General features: G+C 46.9%; 1 protein-coding gene across 1 annotated transcript; it reads right to left on the bottom strand.

The window, feature by feature from the left end:
• Window positions 1-11062: 11062 nt before the first annotated feature.
• LOC127206626 (glutathione S-transferase Mu 1) lies at window positions 11063-16773 on the bottom strand. The gene is made up of 8 exons (XM_051165961.1): window positions 16665-16773; window positions 16291-16366; window positions 15662-15726; window positions 15284-15365; window positions 15079-15179; window positions 13799-13894; window positions 13606-13716; window positions 11063-11302 (listed from the first exon to the last, which is right to left on the bottom strand). Exons 1-8 carry the CDS (start codon window positions 16698-16700, stop codon window positions 11213-11215), a joined length of 657 nt encoding a protein of 218 aa, XP_051021918.1. The 5' UTR covers window positions 16701-16773; the 3' UTR covers window positions 11063-11212.
• Window positions 16774-17109: the final 336 nt, after the last annotated feature.

Genomic DNA, 17109 nt, shown 5'->3' on the forward strand with positions numbered 1-17109 from the left:
ACCTTTCCAGATGCCCTGGCTGTATTCGCCTTTTCAGTCACAACAAAACCCTTCTCCTCAACCAAAAATAGAAGTGGGTTATCTTCTCATTTTCTCTTTTTTTAATAGAAACTGGCATTTAGTATGAGTCGGAAGAAGAAAAGCTCACTCAGTCCAGCAGTGGCCACGGTGGAGAGCATGGTATACACCATACATGCACATAGCATGCTCTGCTCGGCCATTGTGTGACTGGAAGAACACTCCCTCCATGTGGTCACTCTTCTAACATGGGTGGTCCTCAGTCCACGGCAACGTAGGGTCGTGGGACACGTCTGTGATGATCTGGGTCAGCTCATCCACGTTGTGCATGATTTTGTTGACCTAGATGCTGCTGTTGTTTGCTTCCTGTTGGTAATCACAATTCCAGCACAGGTACAGCAGAATGCAGTTTTCCCTGTCCCCTATGGGGTACAGCATGTTATTGGGGGGGTGAGGGTGAGTGTATGTGTGTGTGTCAGAAGTCGGCCCTGGAGCTGAATTTCAACAACAGAAATAACAGAAAGCTTACAAACTCGTGGAAACTGAACAACTCTCTACTGAATGAAAAAATAGGTGGAGACAGAAATAAGAAAAGAAATTAAAGACTTTCTAGAATTCAATTAAAATGAGTACACAGCATACACAAACTCACGAGACACAATGAAAGTAGTGCTAAGTGGAAAGTTCAGAGCACTAAGTGCCTACTTAAAAAAGAAACTGGAGCATGCTCATACTAGCCACCTCACAGCACATCTAAAAGCTCTAAAAGAAAAAGAAGTAATCACACCCAAGAGGCAAGAAATAATCAAACTGAGGGCTGAAATCAATAAAATAGAAACAAAGAGAACAATACAAAGAGTCAATGAAACAAAAAGCTGGTTGTTGGAGAAGATCAACAGGATAGACAAACCTTCATCCAAAAATAATTAAAAGGAAGAAAGAACATATCCAAATTAGCAAAATCAATAATGAAAAGACATAGCAACAGATACTGAGGAAATACAGGGCTCTGAGTGGACCTCACCCCAACATCTTGTAAGGATAGTGTAGGCCTCCAACCAGACCCATGACTTGTAGCAATGAACATTTGAAAGAAAACATATGTGGACAAAAGGCTATACTGCGTGATACACTACAGCTTTTGTGACAAGATTTTTTGTTTGTTTGTTTTATTTTACTGGGGAGAGGAGAGGGATTTTAGTGTATGGCATCCAATAAAATCATAGACATTCAATAAAAGTAAGAAAATATTGAGAACCTCTTCAAAAAAATAAAAATAAAAGTCACATGGTATTAACATAAAAGCAGACATACTGGTCAATGGAATCAAAGTGAAGACCCAGACATAGACCCACACACAAATGGACATCAGATTTTTTTATGAAGAAACCAGAAATACACTCTGGAAAAAAACGACAGTATTTTTAACAAATGGTGCCTGTCAATATCAATGCCTCTAGATCCATGCTTATCACTCAAGTCTAAGTGGATCAAAGACCTCAACATAAAATCAAATGCACTAAACCTGATAGAAGAGAAAGTGGGGAATAGCCTTGAACTTGTTGACACAGGAGATGGCTTTTTGAACAGAGCACTGATAGCAACAAAGCACTAAGATCAACAATTAATAAATGAGGCATGGCATGGGATGGGGAAGACACCCAGAGGCCTACTAGCCACGTGGCCCTCCTACAGCAGGAGCTACTCCAATGTGCAAGTATGTGTGGGAAAGATGGGAGAGAAAGAGAAACAGAACAGTTTGAACACTATGAAGAGAGGCAGAACTGGAGATGTGAAGGTGGAGATAAACAGCTTGATATGAGTAGCCTGCCCTGCCGCCTGAGATGGTGAACTCCTAGCCAGTGTCACCACTGAGGTCCATGTCTGGGTTCATGGGCATGCAGCAACAGGGGTCTGTGTCAATGTCTGTGGCTCATATTACCATTAAAAACCATGCAGATGTCCTGGGCTGGGCTGCCCCCTGGGATCATGTTGCTTTCCAAGGCTGTGGAGGGCTGGCCCCACCCCTCACTGGCTAGGACACTCTGGAGAGCTGGCCCCACCCCTAACTGGGTAGGGCACTCTGCGAAATCTGGCCCCATCCCTCACTGGCTAGAACACTCTAGAGAGCTGGCCCCACCCCTCACTGGCTAGGACACTCTGGAGAGCTGGCCCCACTCCTTGCCAGCTGCAGCACTCAAGTGTATGATGTGAAATTCACAAAGAATCAATAAAAAGTTTTTAACAAATTTTTTTAATTGAAAAAATGGGACCTCATGAAATTGAAAAGCTTCTGTAAGGCAAAGGAAATGTCACTCAGACAAAGCATAAGCCTATAGATCTAATTTTTAAAACGGGGCATAGGCCAGGCATGGTGGTGCATGTCGTTAATTCCAGCACTCAGGAGGCAAAGGCAGGTGGATATCTGTGAGTTCAAGGCCAACCTGGCCTACAAAATGAGTCCAGGACATCCAGGGCTACACAGAGAAACCCTTTCTTGAAAAACAAAAGGAAACAGGGGCTGGAGAGTTGGCTCAGAGGTTAAGAGCACTGACTGATCCTCCAGAGGTCCTGAGTTCGATTCCCAGCAACCACATGGTGGCTCACAACCATCTATAATGTGATCTGATGCTTTCTTCTGGCCTGCAGGTGTACATGCAGCCAGAACACTGTATACATAATAAATAAATAAATCTTTAAAAAAAAAAAAAAAAAAAAAAAAGGAAACAAACAAACAAAATGGAACATAGATCTAAACAAAGAATTCTCAATAGAGGAAACTCAAATGGCTGAGGAACACTTAGAGAAATGTTCAACATCCTTACCCATCAGGGAAATGCAAATCACAACTATTTTGAAATTCTCTCTTACAGTCCTGTCAATATGGCCATTGTCAAAAGCACAAGTGATGGGATTGGAGAGATGGCTCAGTGGTTGAGAGCACTAGCTGCTCTTCCAGAGGTCATGAGTTCAATTCCCAGCACACAACCATCTCACAACCACAGGTAGCTCAGAGCCATCTACAATGTGATCTGATGCCCTCTTCTGGCATGCAGGTGTACATGCAGATAGAGCACTCATACATAAAATAATAAATAAAATCTTTAAAAGAAAAAGCAGGGGCTGGAGAGATGGCTCAGCGGTTAAGAGCACTGACTGCTCTTCCAGAGGTCCTGAGTTCAATTCCCGGCAACCACATGGTGGCTCACAACCATCTGTAATGTGATCTGAGGCATACTGTATACATAATAAATAAATCTTTAAAAAAAAAACCAAAAAAAAAAAAAGAAAAAGCAAAAACATGAGTGACGGCTCATGCTGGTGAAGATTTGGGATAAGGGGAACACTTAACCATTGCAGGTGGGAGTGCAAAGTTATACAACCACTGTAGAAATCAATATGATCATTCCTTAGAAAGCTAGAAATTGGGCAAAATGTCCTCCTTTCTACCACAGACAGAATTCTGCCTAAAAGGGGGCAAGCTTGGATGCAGGCAGAGTTGACAGCCAAACTCTGCCAAGACAGAGTAAGCAAGTGCTCAATAGTTCCTGCCTCACAAACATGTCTGCCAGATCTATTGGACCAGAAGGCTGAAGAAGATGCTCCAAAGTAATAGAGAGTTTTCAGTGACTATTCAGGTAGAAAACTGTGTCATATTCTCATTTGGAAAGCTACTAACCTGCACTCCTGGCATACTCAGGTAATCAAGTTTATTCCTCCTCAAGTCTCTGATGGAGTTGAAGACCAGGTAGCTTAGTTTTACAATGAAGTTTAGTTGTTTAGGGGTTAAGATATTTTTAGGTTTAGAAAGATGTTTTAAGTTGATAATAACAAGATGTAATGGAGATTGATTTACATTCACAGTTTTAGACACACCAAGATAGGAAAGATGTTTTCTTCAAGGCTGTCAAATACAAATAGCCAAAACATTAAGAATGTAACATTTCTATAATTCCTGATTGTATCATGGTTCTTCTTGCTATAGTAGTTTATTATCTATATGTGTGTAATAATATAAATATATATGTAAAAATAAAAATTGTTTTTAAAAAAGTTAGGAATTGATCTACTTCAAGACCCAGATATACCACTCATGGGCATATACCCAAGGAACACTTCATCCTACCACAAGGACACTTGCTGAACTATGTTCATAGCAGCTTTATTCATAATAGCCAGAAACTAGAAACAACCTAGATGTCCTTCAGCAGAAGACTGGATAAAGAAAATGTATTATTTTTATACAATGGAATATTACTCAAAAGATTTTTTTATGACATGAAATTTGCAGGCAAGTGGATGGTACTAGAAAAAAATAATCCTGAGTGAGCTAACCCAGACACAGAAAGATAAATATCATATGTATTCACTTATGCATAGATATGAACCATTAAATAAATGATAACCAACCTACAATCTGTAGACCCAGAGGGGTTAGCTATAGGGGAAGGAACTAAAGGAGACATATGGATCTCCCTTGGACTGAGTGGACTGGGGGAAGCTGGGGACAGAAACAAGAGGATCAGGGGGGACGGGGAGGGGAAGCTAGGGTGAAGCAGAGGAATAGAGGGAAATAAGCTGGAAGTGAGGGGTGATGGAAACCCAATGCAGTAGAAACTTCCTAAAACATGAAGGCAATCATAAGGAAGTCTCCCAATAGTGGGGAAACAGAGTCCCAACTGGCCATCTCTTCCAGTACCAGGACTGGCTTGCATTCAGTTGAGTTGTTGACCAAGGGAGTCCCATGGAATTCCCCAAACATCCTAGGCTGTTGCTAAGACAACAGGTTGCTCTCTGCAAACCAACAATGGGGTGGGGAGACAGGGGGCATTGCTGAGCACAGTACCCACACAAGTCGTTAAGGATGGAGAAGTGGAACTAGTGCCTACATAGAGCCTTCACCTTACAGGCTAGTGTCTTTGGCATGGGAAGATACTCTGAAGGCTACCAAAGGAAAAACATAAACAACAACCCTGCCACAAAATCTTTGACTTACAGCCTTTCCTTTCTGCAAAATATGCTTGAGCAACGATGGCATAGAACTTGTGGGAGTAGCCAACCAATGCCTTACTTGATTTAAGAGACTCATTCCATGAGACTGAACCAATACCCAATACTGCTTGGGTGACCAAGAACTAGAGACTAAATGGCCATGAGACCTAGGGTATAAGCAAACACTATTGGTATCACACACACACACACACACACACACACACACACACACACACACAATCATATATTCAATAAAGTGACTCCTAATGATATTCTTCTATTCCCATAGATTGATGCTTTATTCAGTCACCATCAGAGACTCTTCCTCTTGCAGCAGAGGGGAACAGATGCAGAGGCCTACAGCAAGGCATTATGGACAGAAAGAGTCCTTGGAACACACAGCTCTATATAAGATGTCTCCACCAAATCTTTCCCCTCGGAGCTCAGGGAACCATGCAGAAGGAAATGCAGGAAGAGCCTAAGAGCCAGAAAAGATGAAGGACACCAGGAGAACGAGGCCCTCTGAATCAATTAAGCAAGGCTCACATGAACTCACAGAGACTAAAGCAGCAAGCAGGGGGCCGACACCAGGTCCTCTGCCTACATACTACAGCTTTCAGTTTAGTATTTTTATGTGACCCTTGAGTGTGTGAATGCCTCTGATTTTTTAAAAGATGTATTATTTATTTATTATCATGCATACAGTGCTCTGCCTGCATACCAGAAGAGGGCATCAGATCATATTATAGATGGTTGTGAGCCACCATGTGGTTGCTGGGAATTGAACTCAGGACCTCTGGAGGAGAAGTCAGTGTCCTTAACCTCTGAGCCATCTCTCCAGCCCCGGGTCTGTGATCCTTGTGCCTGCTCTTGGGGCTCTTTTGCTTCTGTTGGGTTGCCTTGTCTAGCCTCAGTGTGGTGGGGTTTGTTTTTACATCATTCTATTTTATTGTGTGATGTTTGGTTGTTATCTCTTAGAAGCATATACCTTTCTAATGAGACAGAAAAGGAGCGGACTAGAATCAGAGGGTAGGTGAGAAAGAACCGGGAGGAGCAGAGGAAGAAGAAACTGTAGTCAGGATATATGAGAAAAGAATCTGTTTTCAATAAAAGAAAAAAATGACCCTAAAAATTTACTAATTGAACCCTCTTGTCCAAGATTAAACCTTACGTTCCACAAAGCAAAGGAAAAGCAAGAGAGCTGTCTTGAAATGTAACCAGTTGAGGACTTGCACTAGGTCTTCAAAAGAGACCCCAAAGGTCAACTACAGCTATGTAAATCTGTTGACCATGTCCCCCAGCGCTTACCACTGTCAACAGCATTCTCATGAGAGATGTTTGACAACGTTGTGTTCACGTATGTGTGCCTATCTGGGTAAAGCCTTCCTTGACCACTGCCTGGCTCCCCGATGATGTGTCTTTTCCAAAACTCAATGAATCCTTCCTGAGACACCATAGTCTACACCGTCAATAAGTCTGTGACACTTCGCAGTCACCAAAATGAACTGCTAGGCACATCCAAAAGCTCTGTAGCCCTTTTCCTACAGCTTTCACTTTGTGCATGTCTTTAGTCCTTGTTCATTTACAACTGATGTCTTCGCTTTTCCAGGCCCTAAAACTTCAAAAACTGCTTGACCACCATAACCACATAATTCCACCAAGGGCCACGGGAATCACCTGTGGTCAGGCCACATAGCATCTTTCCTTAATAAGAAGCCCAGAAAGTGTCAGTCCAAACCCTTTTTACCAATGCCCTTATTTGGATGCAACTCAGTCAAGAACCGCCATCACCTTATACTCCCCCAAGCTGAGTCCCAAAGTCCTAACGAGAAAAATGTTATGACAAAAACAAATGTAGAAAATAAATATATTAAAATGTAGCCAGGCGTGGAGGTGCATGCCTTTAATCCCAGTACTCAGGGACAGAGGCAGGCGGATTTCTGTAAATTCAAGGCCAGCCTGGTCTATAAATCAAATCCAGGACAGCCAAGGCGACACAGAGAAACCCTGTCTGGGAGGGCAGGGATTTAAAATATTAGCATTAAACCAGGTTTAAAAATGCTCTAGCCAGGCCTGGTGGCACACGCCTTTAATTCCAGCACTCGGGAGGCAGAGGCAGGTGGATTGCTGTGAGTTCGAGGCCAGCCTGGTCTACAAAGCAAGTCCAGGACAGCCAAGGTTACACAGAGAAACCCTGTCTCGAAACAAACAAACAAACAAACAAGCAAATACTCTAAACATACACACAAAGAAAGCAACATCTTTACAGTTAACCTTTTGTTTTCTTACATTTGGCCCAAACTGTAGTAATTCAACACATAAAGATACCCTATAACAATAACACATGACCAATTTTACAGGCTGACTTTCATGCACATTATGCTGACAAAGCCTTTGATGTTGTTTGAGTTCACTGAGCAGCTGAATCTAGATGAGGGCTGCATACTGCCTCGGCCGCCCCACCCCGCCACACCCCCACACCCCCCACTCCGCCCATTTCAAGCCCCAGCATGTTTGTCTCAACGTTTCCTCCAACGCCCTTTGTCTGGGGATGGGATAGCCCTCCCCCTCCAACTCTGTGACAGAGAGGACAGAGAACAACAAAACATCCTGAGAGTAAAAGTCATCAGCCTTGGAAACAATTAAAAAGTGAACTATTTCCAATGGGTGCTACTGTTGTCAAACCCATGTGATAGAAATGCCTACAGTGAGAAGAAACCAGAAAATCATTAGTGGGAAGCAAAGCCATGGGGTGAAAACTCAATCCAATCGTATTTCCCCAATCAGTTTGTCCTGAATATATTGAGCATCTAACTTGATGATGCTTTGCTCTCTATTTTCAGTCTGTCTGTCTGTCTATCTGTCTGTCTGTCTGTCTATCTGTCTGTCTGTCTCTTGCTATTAATTCTTTTACTTTGCCTTGCTATGTACTTTAGGAAAAAAACCTCACTCATTCAAAACCCAAAGTATAGCTTCATAGACCATTCTCCAGATGATACAAAACTCAACACCAGGCAGCTAGACCCACTCCTCCAGAGGCAAGTAGGGCCATGCAGGATCCACAGAGCTTTCTAAAGAAGGCCGCCATGATGACAAGAGGATTGTACCGTCACTTTCTACAAGTCAATGCCGGTAGCCTCACTGGACCCTGCCTCAGGAAGGCCAAAGGTGACTACATAATTACCTGGTGGTTTGAAGGGAGCCAAGACAGCAGTGACAGAGGTAACCATAGCAGCCATTGTTTTGTTTGCTTGGTTTTTGGTTTTTTTGGGGGGTTGTTGTTGTTTTGTTTGTTTGTTTGTTTGTTTGTTTGTTTTCTGAGACAGGGTTTCTATTGTAGCCCTGGCTGTCCTGGAGTTGCTTTGTACACCAAGTTGGCCTACCTGCCAACTTGTCTCCTGAGTGCTGGAATATAGCAGCAGTTTTTTGCAACAGTTCATACACTCTTTCAAACCTCCTCATGACCATAAATTGGATTAAGTGTGCAAGCAGACAGGTCATTTTCTCCTTTGAGACCCACACACTGAGAGATTTTTTAGTACAAAGGATGCTATCTCCCCTGTAAAAGACTTCTTTTCTGCACACTTCCTTGGAGCTATATTTTAAGGCAGTTCTTCCTCCTAATCCAATAGGAAAATGACCCTGAATTAGTGGAAATTCTTTGTTGTTGTTTTGTTTCGTTTTGTGGTTTTGAGACAGGGTTTCTCTGTGTGTCTCTGGTTGTCCTGGAACTCACTCTGTAGACCAGGCTGGCCTCAAACTCAGAGATCCACCTGCCTCTGCCTCCTGAGGGCTGGGATGAAAGGCGTGTGCCACCATTGCCCGGCTTAGTGGACATTCCCTAGAACTATGCGTTATGTGTCTGAACAAATTTACCCACTGATGCACTTGAATGTGCAGTGGTAAATTCTCCAAGAGACAGAACCAATAGCATATAGACTCTATTAAAGGGAGTCTGGCCAGATCAAGTGTGGCGAGCACAGAGCTAGCACGGCTCTGGCTGGCCTTGCCCTTCTCCCCCATCCCCTCTGCCTTGCTAAAAACAATTAGACTATGTTCTTAAAGCTGGCCACTTGGGCCACTTCCTCCTTCTGAGATCCAGCTATCAAAGTATTAAAGTCTTGCATCAAAAGCCCTCTTTGGCTCACCTAATTAACATGCCTAATTAAAATTAAACACCTCATCCTAACACGGAGGTTTCCTCCTTGAACCTTTATAAACTATTTTCCTATGGACCACATCTGTCTCCTCTCTATCTAGAGGAAGTGCTTTGTCCCCTCTGGGACAAATGTCCCTTCTCCCTCATCCTCTAGCTCCTGTCTTTGTCTCTTATTGCATGTCCTCTGTCCCTCTGGGAAAAACAAGTCTCCTCTGTGCTGAGAACATGGTCTCGGGGGTTCTGAGCCAATGTTTTTCCTTTCATCTATATTCTAGAGAGACAAATTATTTGGGGACTATGTGGGTATGTATGTGCTTGCATGTGCTATTTGTCCTGGGAAGATATTCCTGTGATTTGTCACCCCATGACCTTCACACTGCAAGAGGGAAAAAAGCCAGAAAGCCATTGATGTATTCAGTCCAGACCTGACTGGACAGGAGGCACTGGGAGAGTCCCAGATCATAACAGAAAAAGGAGATGGTGGTCATCTGGACGGGACAGAAGGAATTCATTCATCGTCTGGCTTTTGTGTGTGTGTGTGTGTGTGTGTGTGTGTGTGTGTGTGTGTGTGTGTGTGTGTGTGTGTGTATGGGTGAGTTTCTAAATTTTTTAAATTTATTTTTATTTTACACATACAGATATTTTGCCTTATGGGTATCTGTGCATTACCTGCATACAGTACACACAGAGGCCAGAGGAGAGCAGAAGGTCCCCTAATCGAACAGAGACCATTGTTAGCTACCATGTGGGTACTGGCAGCCAAACCCCCATCCTCTGGAAGAGCAGCCAGCGCTCCGAACCTCAGAGTCCTCTCTCCTTCCCCCAAACTAGAGTTTGATGGAAGCAGACTCATCCAGAATCAGTTCTCCAAGAGCCAAATGACTTACACAATATTGAACAGCTCCACTGAGGGGGAAGATTCACTGACATTAGAGCAGGCACAGATAGTAGTCACTGAGAGGAAAGGCATACTCAACTCCTTTTCCTTGGGTAGAAAAGGATTAGCCAAGAACAAAGGTCTCCATGCCAGTAGAGCTTCAAGCCAAAAGAGGGCGTCACAGACCCAGTGAAGACAATGTCCTAGAGACCGAATGTTGACACAGCCATGGCATTTGTGAGGTGGAGAGACCACCCACGGCCCCTCCTGAGCACTCCCACTAGCCTCGTCATCACTCGTTGAGACCCACAGCTGTTCACAGGTCAAAGCCCGAGCATGCTGCAGCGAATGAGATTGCAGGCAACCACACTTCATCCCCTAGAGCAGCGGGTCTCTACTTTCCTAATGTTGGGATCATTTAACACAGTTATGTTGTTGTGACATCTCCACCACTGCCACCATAAAGTTACTTCTTCACTGCTTCATAATTACAATTTTGCTACTGTTATAAATGGCAATGCAGACTGATATGTGACCTGCCCCCACCCCAAAGGGGTCATGACCCACAGGTTGAGAACTACTTGCTCTAGAGATCTTTGTCCTTGCTGTGAGGGTCTCAGATTAGAACCAAGATATTTCAAAGCTCTTCGGGCTTCATTAGACTCTTCAGAGCCTGACACCACAGGCTCAGAGCTCAAACTCATGGAAGCAGCTGTGACCCCTCGAGAGTCCAAAAAGAAAAAAAGAAAAAAAAAAAAAAGACACAGCCCACAGCAAGTGTGTTTCAGGCTTTATTGGCAATGAGACAGGCTGAGGCAGCTCCTCCACCAGGAATGGGCTGGCACTGACACAGCATAGACCCTTAGGCTAATTGCAGGGAGCATGAGATCAGGACAGACCTTCAAGCACAGAAAAGGACTGTGAGGTTGGGTTAGGGCAAAAATGAAGAAGGGGGCATGCTGAAAAAAAGCGGGGAGAATGAAGACCACATGGGCTTGACTAGGGTGAGGGCTGAGGAGACAGGGCTGACAAAGCTGGAGACCGGAAGGGGAAGGACAGAGATGTGAGGACATGAAGGCAGCAGTGCAGAAGGCCAGCTGTCCTCAGGGTCTGCAGGATCACCAGAGTAGACAGGTCCTCCTGGTGAGAGCCGGTGTGGTAGTGGCCTACTTGTTAGACCAGTGTGCCTTCTTTGAAAACACGGGTGCTGGGAGGAAGCGGCTGCTCTTCATGTAGGCGGAGATCTTCTTCAGGCCCTGCAAAGTGGGACGGACACAGCAGGAGCTCAGTTAGCAGGCGGCTGAGAGGGCCCGCCTTTGTCCTAGCCTCAAGCTGGAGTACAGTGCAGCCAGCTCAGCTCCAGGCCCAGGGAAGACCAGATCTTGCGTAAGTTGTTTTATACCCACTAAAATTTATTACACTATATGTTCAGAAAACCAACCCGTCAATCTTGGAAGATCAGTTATCAGGGAGGAACCTCGAGTCCAGAAAAAGCTGAGCAACTTCCTCTATTTCAGAAAGCTAGTGAAGCAAGGCTGGCTTCATCCTGCTCAGGCACAGCCATCTGTGTGCACTTGTCCCTTTGTCCTGCCCCGCCCCCCATGCCTTACCTGCACCAACCCACAACCACCACCACTACCACCACCTTCCACCCTCTCTCCCCACCCCTCACCTCACCACTAAGCTCTTTCAGGCTGTATTTACACACAGAGGCGAGATCTAGCAGGACAAAGGAGCCAAAACCTTGAGTGTGTGCGTTTTTGTTTAGGAAGGCAGCCAAGCACCCAGTGACTCAGCAAATCATGGGAGAAAGGGAACAGCGGAGGGACCAACCCACTAAGAAAAGCTGAACAGGATTCAAATCAACTTCCTGAGAGCAGGGTTAACAGTTCTCTACCTGGTGCTCAGTACAGTGTCACTGCATCCTGGTTGTCCCCATCTCTACCCCTTACACGGGGACCAGCATGGTGACTGCATGTTGTGCTGTAAGTCACACACCAAGCTGGCGTCTACGCAGACAACTCCAGAGGGTGCAACGTGACCCATCATGGACAACACACACAAGCTAGGCAAAAGTGTTGCTCTGTTTCTCCATCCACGTGCCCCAGAGCAGTGCCAACTCTTGTACAGTTCCCTAGGATACCCAACCTGAACCACAGCTGATTAGAACCAGCTGAGAAGAGCTGGGGACTTAGTTCAGTGGTAGAGCGCTTGCCTAGCAAGCACAAGGCCATCCTCAGCTCCGAATTGAGAGAGAGAGAGAGAGAGAGAGAGAGAGAGAGAGAGAGAGAGAGAGAGAGAGAAACAGAGAGAAAGACAGAGAGACAGAGACCAACAGACCGAGACAGAGACACAGACAGAGACAGAGACAGAGACACAGACAGACAGACAGACAGACAGACAGACAGACAGACAGACAGAGAACTAGCTGAGGAAAGTTCATCCCTTGATGGAGAATGTACCAAGGTCACCAGATCACAGGTTGAAAAGCCCTTGGATCAATGCCTCAAGTTCCCTGATGTCTGAACGACCCAAGTCTGATGTAGGTGTCAGGTGTGGGGTGTGGGGTGTGGGGTGCGGTCCAGCCTGGGCTCAGCAGCCCTGGGGAATCTCACACACATCTCACAGTCTGGCTTTCTACAGCTCTCTACTGACTCAGTTCCAAGATGGCAACATTTCGCATGCCCCCGGGGGCCCAACAGAACCTCGTATAGAGGAGAATGCCAGAGAACCCTAGTGAAGAAAAAGCATTTGGCCCCCATTTCACAGACAGGACCTGGGATGTGAAAGAGAAGGTTGAAAGGGGGTAAACAAAGAATGTGACAGCACACACTCACAACAAACGTCCCCAGCAGGGAAGGCGCTCACATGTCTCCTCAGTGAGGCAGCAGCTACAGCCCTAGCCTCTCAGCACTCTGCAGATAGATGGGGTCTGGACTTCCTCACCTCTGGGTCTGTCACACCACACTTCCTCACTCACTTTTCTAGTGTCAGGACCCACATACTACTAACATGCTTTGCTGGCCAACGGTCCTAAATGGGAAAATAAGGCTGCCCAAGGGCTTGATGCTTTTTTTTTTTTTTTTTTAAACACAAAGCAGGGACAGTCACTGAATACTACTCCAGAGACAAATACGGAGCCCAGGACAATGGAGAGCTTGAACAAGTGAATGAGTGCCCACCATAGTATCAGAGTCCTTAACTGTCCATGGGACTCAGAATCCCATCAACCTGTGGGGATTCTGAAGTGTTAAATGTTGCCCAATGAGCCAGGCGGTGGTGGCACACACCTTTAATCCCAGCACTGGAGAGGCAGAGGCAGGTGGATCGCTGTGAGTTCGAGGCCAGCCTGGTCTACAAAGTGAGTCCAGGACAGCCAAGGCTACACAGAGAAACCCTGTCTCAAAAAACCAAAAAAAAAAAAAAAAGTTGCCCAATGTGAGTCTTTATGGGAAGCTCAGAAAATCCTGGTTATTTTCCTAGTCTCAGGATCAGAAAAGCATTATGAGAGGAAGTGAGGAAGAAGACATCCCAAGAGGAAGCAGGATCGGGGCATCACCTCAAAGCGAGCCAGGAAGTCCTTCAGGTTTGGGAAGGCATCCAGGCACTTGGGCTCAAACATGCGGTACTGGTCAAGGATGTCATAAGCGAGGAAATCCACATAGGTGATCTGCAGGGAGTCCGGGGTGAGCGCACTGAAATTTGACACCTGGGAAGAATGGCAACTCCTCCTCCCTACCTCCTCCCTTTACCTTGTCCCCTGCAAACCATGGCCGCTTGCCCAGGAACTCGGAGTAGAGCTTCATCTTCTCAGGGATGGCCTTCAAGAACTCTGGCTTCTGCTTCTCCTGAGGCAGAAAAGAGCTGTCACCACCCTGAGACATGGCCTCCCCGGCAGAAGGCTGTGCCAGGGAGCAGCCACCTTCCCACAAAGAGCCAGGTCTGTGTCTCAGATTCCATTTGACACACCACTGTTTCCCTGGTGGTAGAATTTTTGTCAGAGGCGATGGAGAGCCTGACAGAAATGTCACACTATCCCTGGAATCTGTCACCACTGAAGTCCACACCCAGGACCTCCCGAGTACCTTGCATGTTCTGGCCTCAGAGATGCAGTGGCACCACAGAAATAAAAGGGAATAAAGACCCCAGGAGAAGATACAGTTATGCTGGGCGTGGGGTGGGGCCAGGGGGCATGAGAACCGATAGGATATTTGAAGAACGCCCTCCGGTTTTAATCAGTGACCAATATTGAAAGGAAAAGGGGTCAAAGGTCCTCTGGCTGACCCTGCGCTGCCTTCTAGAAAGATGTCCTGGTACCTATCGTGAGATCAGTGTGTATACATAACCTACTTTGTCATTTGCAGAGTATACTGGTGCCTGTTGGTACATGGGGGTCCAGTGCTGGTATCAAGTGTCTTTCTCAATCACTGTCCACCTTATTTTTGAGACAGGGCCTCTCAATAAATCTAGAACTGAAGGGTGGCAGGACTCATTGGCCAGCAAACCCCTGGAAATCTTCCTGTTCCCCCCACCCACCCACCCCAGAGCACTGTGAATATAAGAGCAGGCCGCCACACTCGGCTTAACTTTACAGGGTGCTAAGAAGCCAAACTAAATAAAGCCTTCATGCTACACAGCAAGCACTTTTAACCCCTAGGAGAGCCCCCACACCCTCTAATTTCATCCTGGAGACACTTGGTATAAGCACTGGGGAAGATGGCGGCATTGGGAGACGCCAAAGGACAGATACAGCAGAGACTTACAACTACAAGAACCAGCCTAGATCAACTGTCCGCTAGCAGAATCTCAGGGCCCTGCTAAGAATAGCAGGGCTAGTTTCACAGTGCCGATGTGCTAGACCGCCGGAGTAGCGAGGGGCGTTCTGCTGGTAAGACAAGAGAGCTTAGAGACTGAGTAACTCAGTTCATTCGCTGACTGAGGAGGAGGAGGACACTACAGATCCGAATGCATCCCAATGCGAGACTTGAACTCCTGCTGCAAACCCCGTCTGCTCCACCCACGAGCAACTCACAAAGTCAGGGCCGTAGCAAAGCATAATGAGCTGCATGCGGGTGTCCATGACCTGGTTCTCCACAATGTCTGTGTGAATCTGCTCCTCCTCTGTCTCCCCACCTGCAGCACACACACAGAACACTCACCCTCAGCACCCCACCCCAGCCAAGCCCAGGGAGGTGACTACCACTGCCCCCCCACACCCTGCAACCGGCCCCACTCACACAGGTGGTGCTTGCGGGCAAGGTAGCGCAGGATGGCGTTGCTCTGGGTGATCTTGTGTGACCCATCAATTAAATAAGGCAGCTGGAAGGACAAGCAGAGAAACGTCAGCTGGGATGTGGGGCCTCTGAGTTCCTTCTCTAGGGGAGGACAGACGTGGGGCCTGGCACTCAGTGTGTCTGCCATGGGAAGCCTTCTGTGAACATCCTGCCCACTGAATGGGAGATCTGGGACACAGACCATCACAAAAACGATGTGCTGCCCATCGGGAACGGGAGCAGGAGAGCAGAAGCATTGATCCCAAAGCCCCAGACCCAGGTAAGGAGATGAGGTGAGAGCACCATGCCTCCCCCCAAACCTCCCCTTCCTTCTGCACCTACATTGGGAAAGTCCAGGCCCAGCTTGAATTTCTCATTCAGCCACTGGCTTCTGTCAAAGTCGGGAGCTGTTGTGGACAAGACAGTGTGTAAAGAAAAGCGCCCCAGTGTCGCACCCTCCTCCAGAGATTTTGGCCAGGAGCAAGAAGCCCTGAGGCAAGGGATCTGCAACCTGTCACACTGAGTCACTTTCCGACTGCAACGGCCTTTAATCCCAGCACCCAGGAGGCAGAGGTAGGTGGATCTCTGTGAGTTCAAGGCCAGCCTGGTCTACAGATCGAATTCCAGAACAGCCAGGACTACACAGAGAAATTCTATCTCAAAAACAAAACAAAACAAAATCAACAGGTACTAAGAGGAGCTGGACCCAATAAGGCCCCAATAGCGAACCCTGCCTAATTAGCAATACAGATGGACCAAGAACTCGGTTCTCAGTGTTCTATACTGGAAAACCAAACTGCTCCCCCCAACCAAACTCCCCCCCCCACACACCCCCCTCAAAGAAGTTTTTGGAAGCAGCAGCCTGTAGCTTCGGCTGTGAGAGACCCCGCCCAGGGCTAATTAAGAGGGAGGCTAGGCATAGTTTGATAGACAAGAGGAAAGCAGGTGTCTGACCAGGGAGGTGTCCTTACCGTCCCCCATCACGTATCTCTTCTCCTCATAGCCTGAGTCTGTGTACTCCAGGAGCAGGCGGACCGGGTGTGTTAGCTTGGGAGGGAAGACCAGAGACGGGGCTCAGAAATACAGCCACCCCGCACGTTCATGTGCACGTGCACACACACACACACGCGCACACACACACACACACATATGCACGCACGCACACACGCACGCGCACACATACACGCAGCCTCCCAAGTGTGATCCCCAGCGATCGCCAAGAGCTACAGGCAGAAGATTCTAGCGAGGCCTGGGGAGTAGTAACCCGTCCGCTAGAAAGACCCTGCTGTTCTAACTTTTCTGATTCACATCCCGGACCCACGCTCCACGAGGACCCCTCTCTCACACCGCGGACGTTCCAGTATCCCAGTATCATAGGCATGGTGCTGGTGCTGGTGCTGGTGCTGTGGTCTTCTCAGACTGGCTTTAGCAGCGTAGACCTGCGTGTTTGGATTTGGACGAGCTGTGACTTTATACAGACTCCCAGAGAAACGTAGGCCGGACCAAGGCGCGGGTTCCTCCCAACCCTGCACCAATCCCAATTAGGCACTGCCCCTCTTCCTGTGTAACCAGAGCTGCTGACCCTGAAGCGGAAAGCAAGGGGCCACACCCTCCCCGGGAGAGACGGAATTCAGATTCTTAGCAGCTTCCACCCCAGGATTCTATTGTGAAGGCAAAATCTACCCGCCTGCTCCCAAAAACCTCTTAGCGACTGCTGCCATCGCCGCCTGCTGAATGCTCTCCGCTCGCTCTTTACCGGGAGACTAGCCAGACAGCGAAAGAACAAGGGA

Source organism: Acomys russatus, chromosome 23, assembly GCF_903995435.1.
Source record: "Acomys russatus chromosome 23, mAcoRus1.1, whole genome shotgun sequence".
NCBI classification, from domain to species: domain Eukaryota; kingdom Metazoa; phylum Chordata; class Mammalia; order Rodentia; family Muridae; genus Acomys; species Acomys russatus.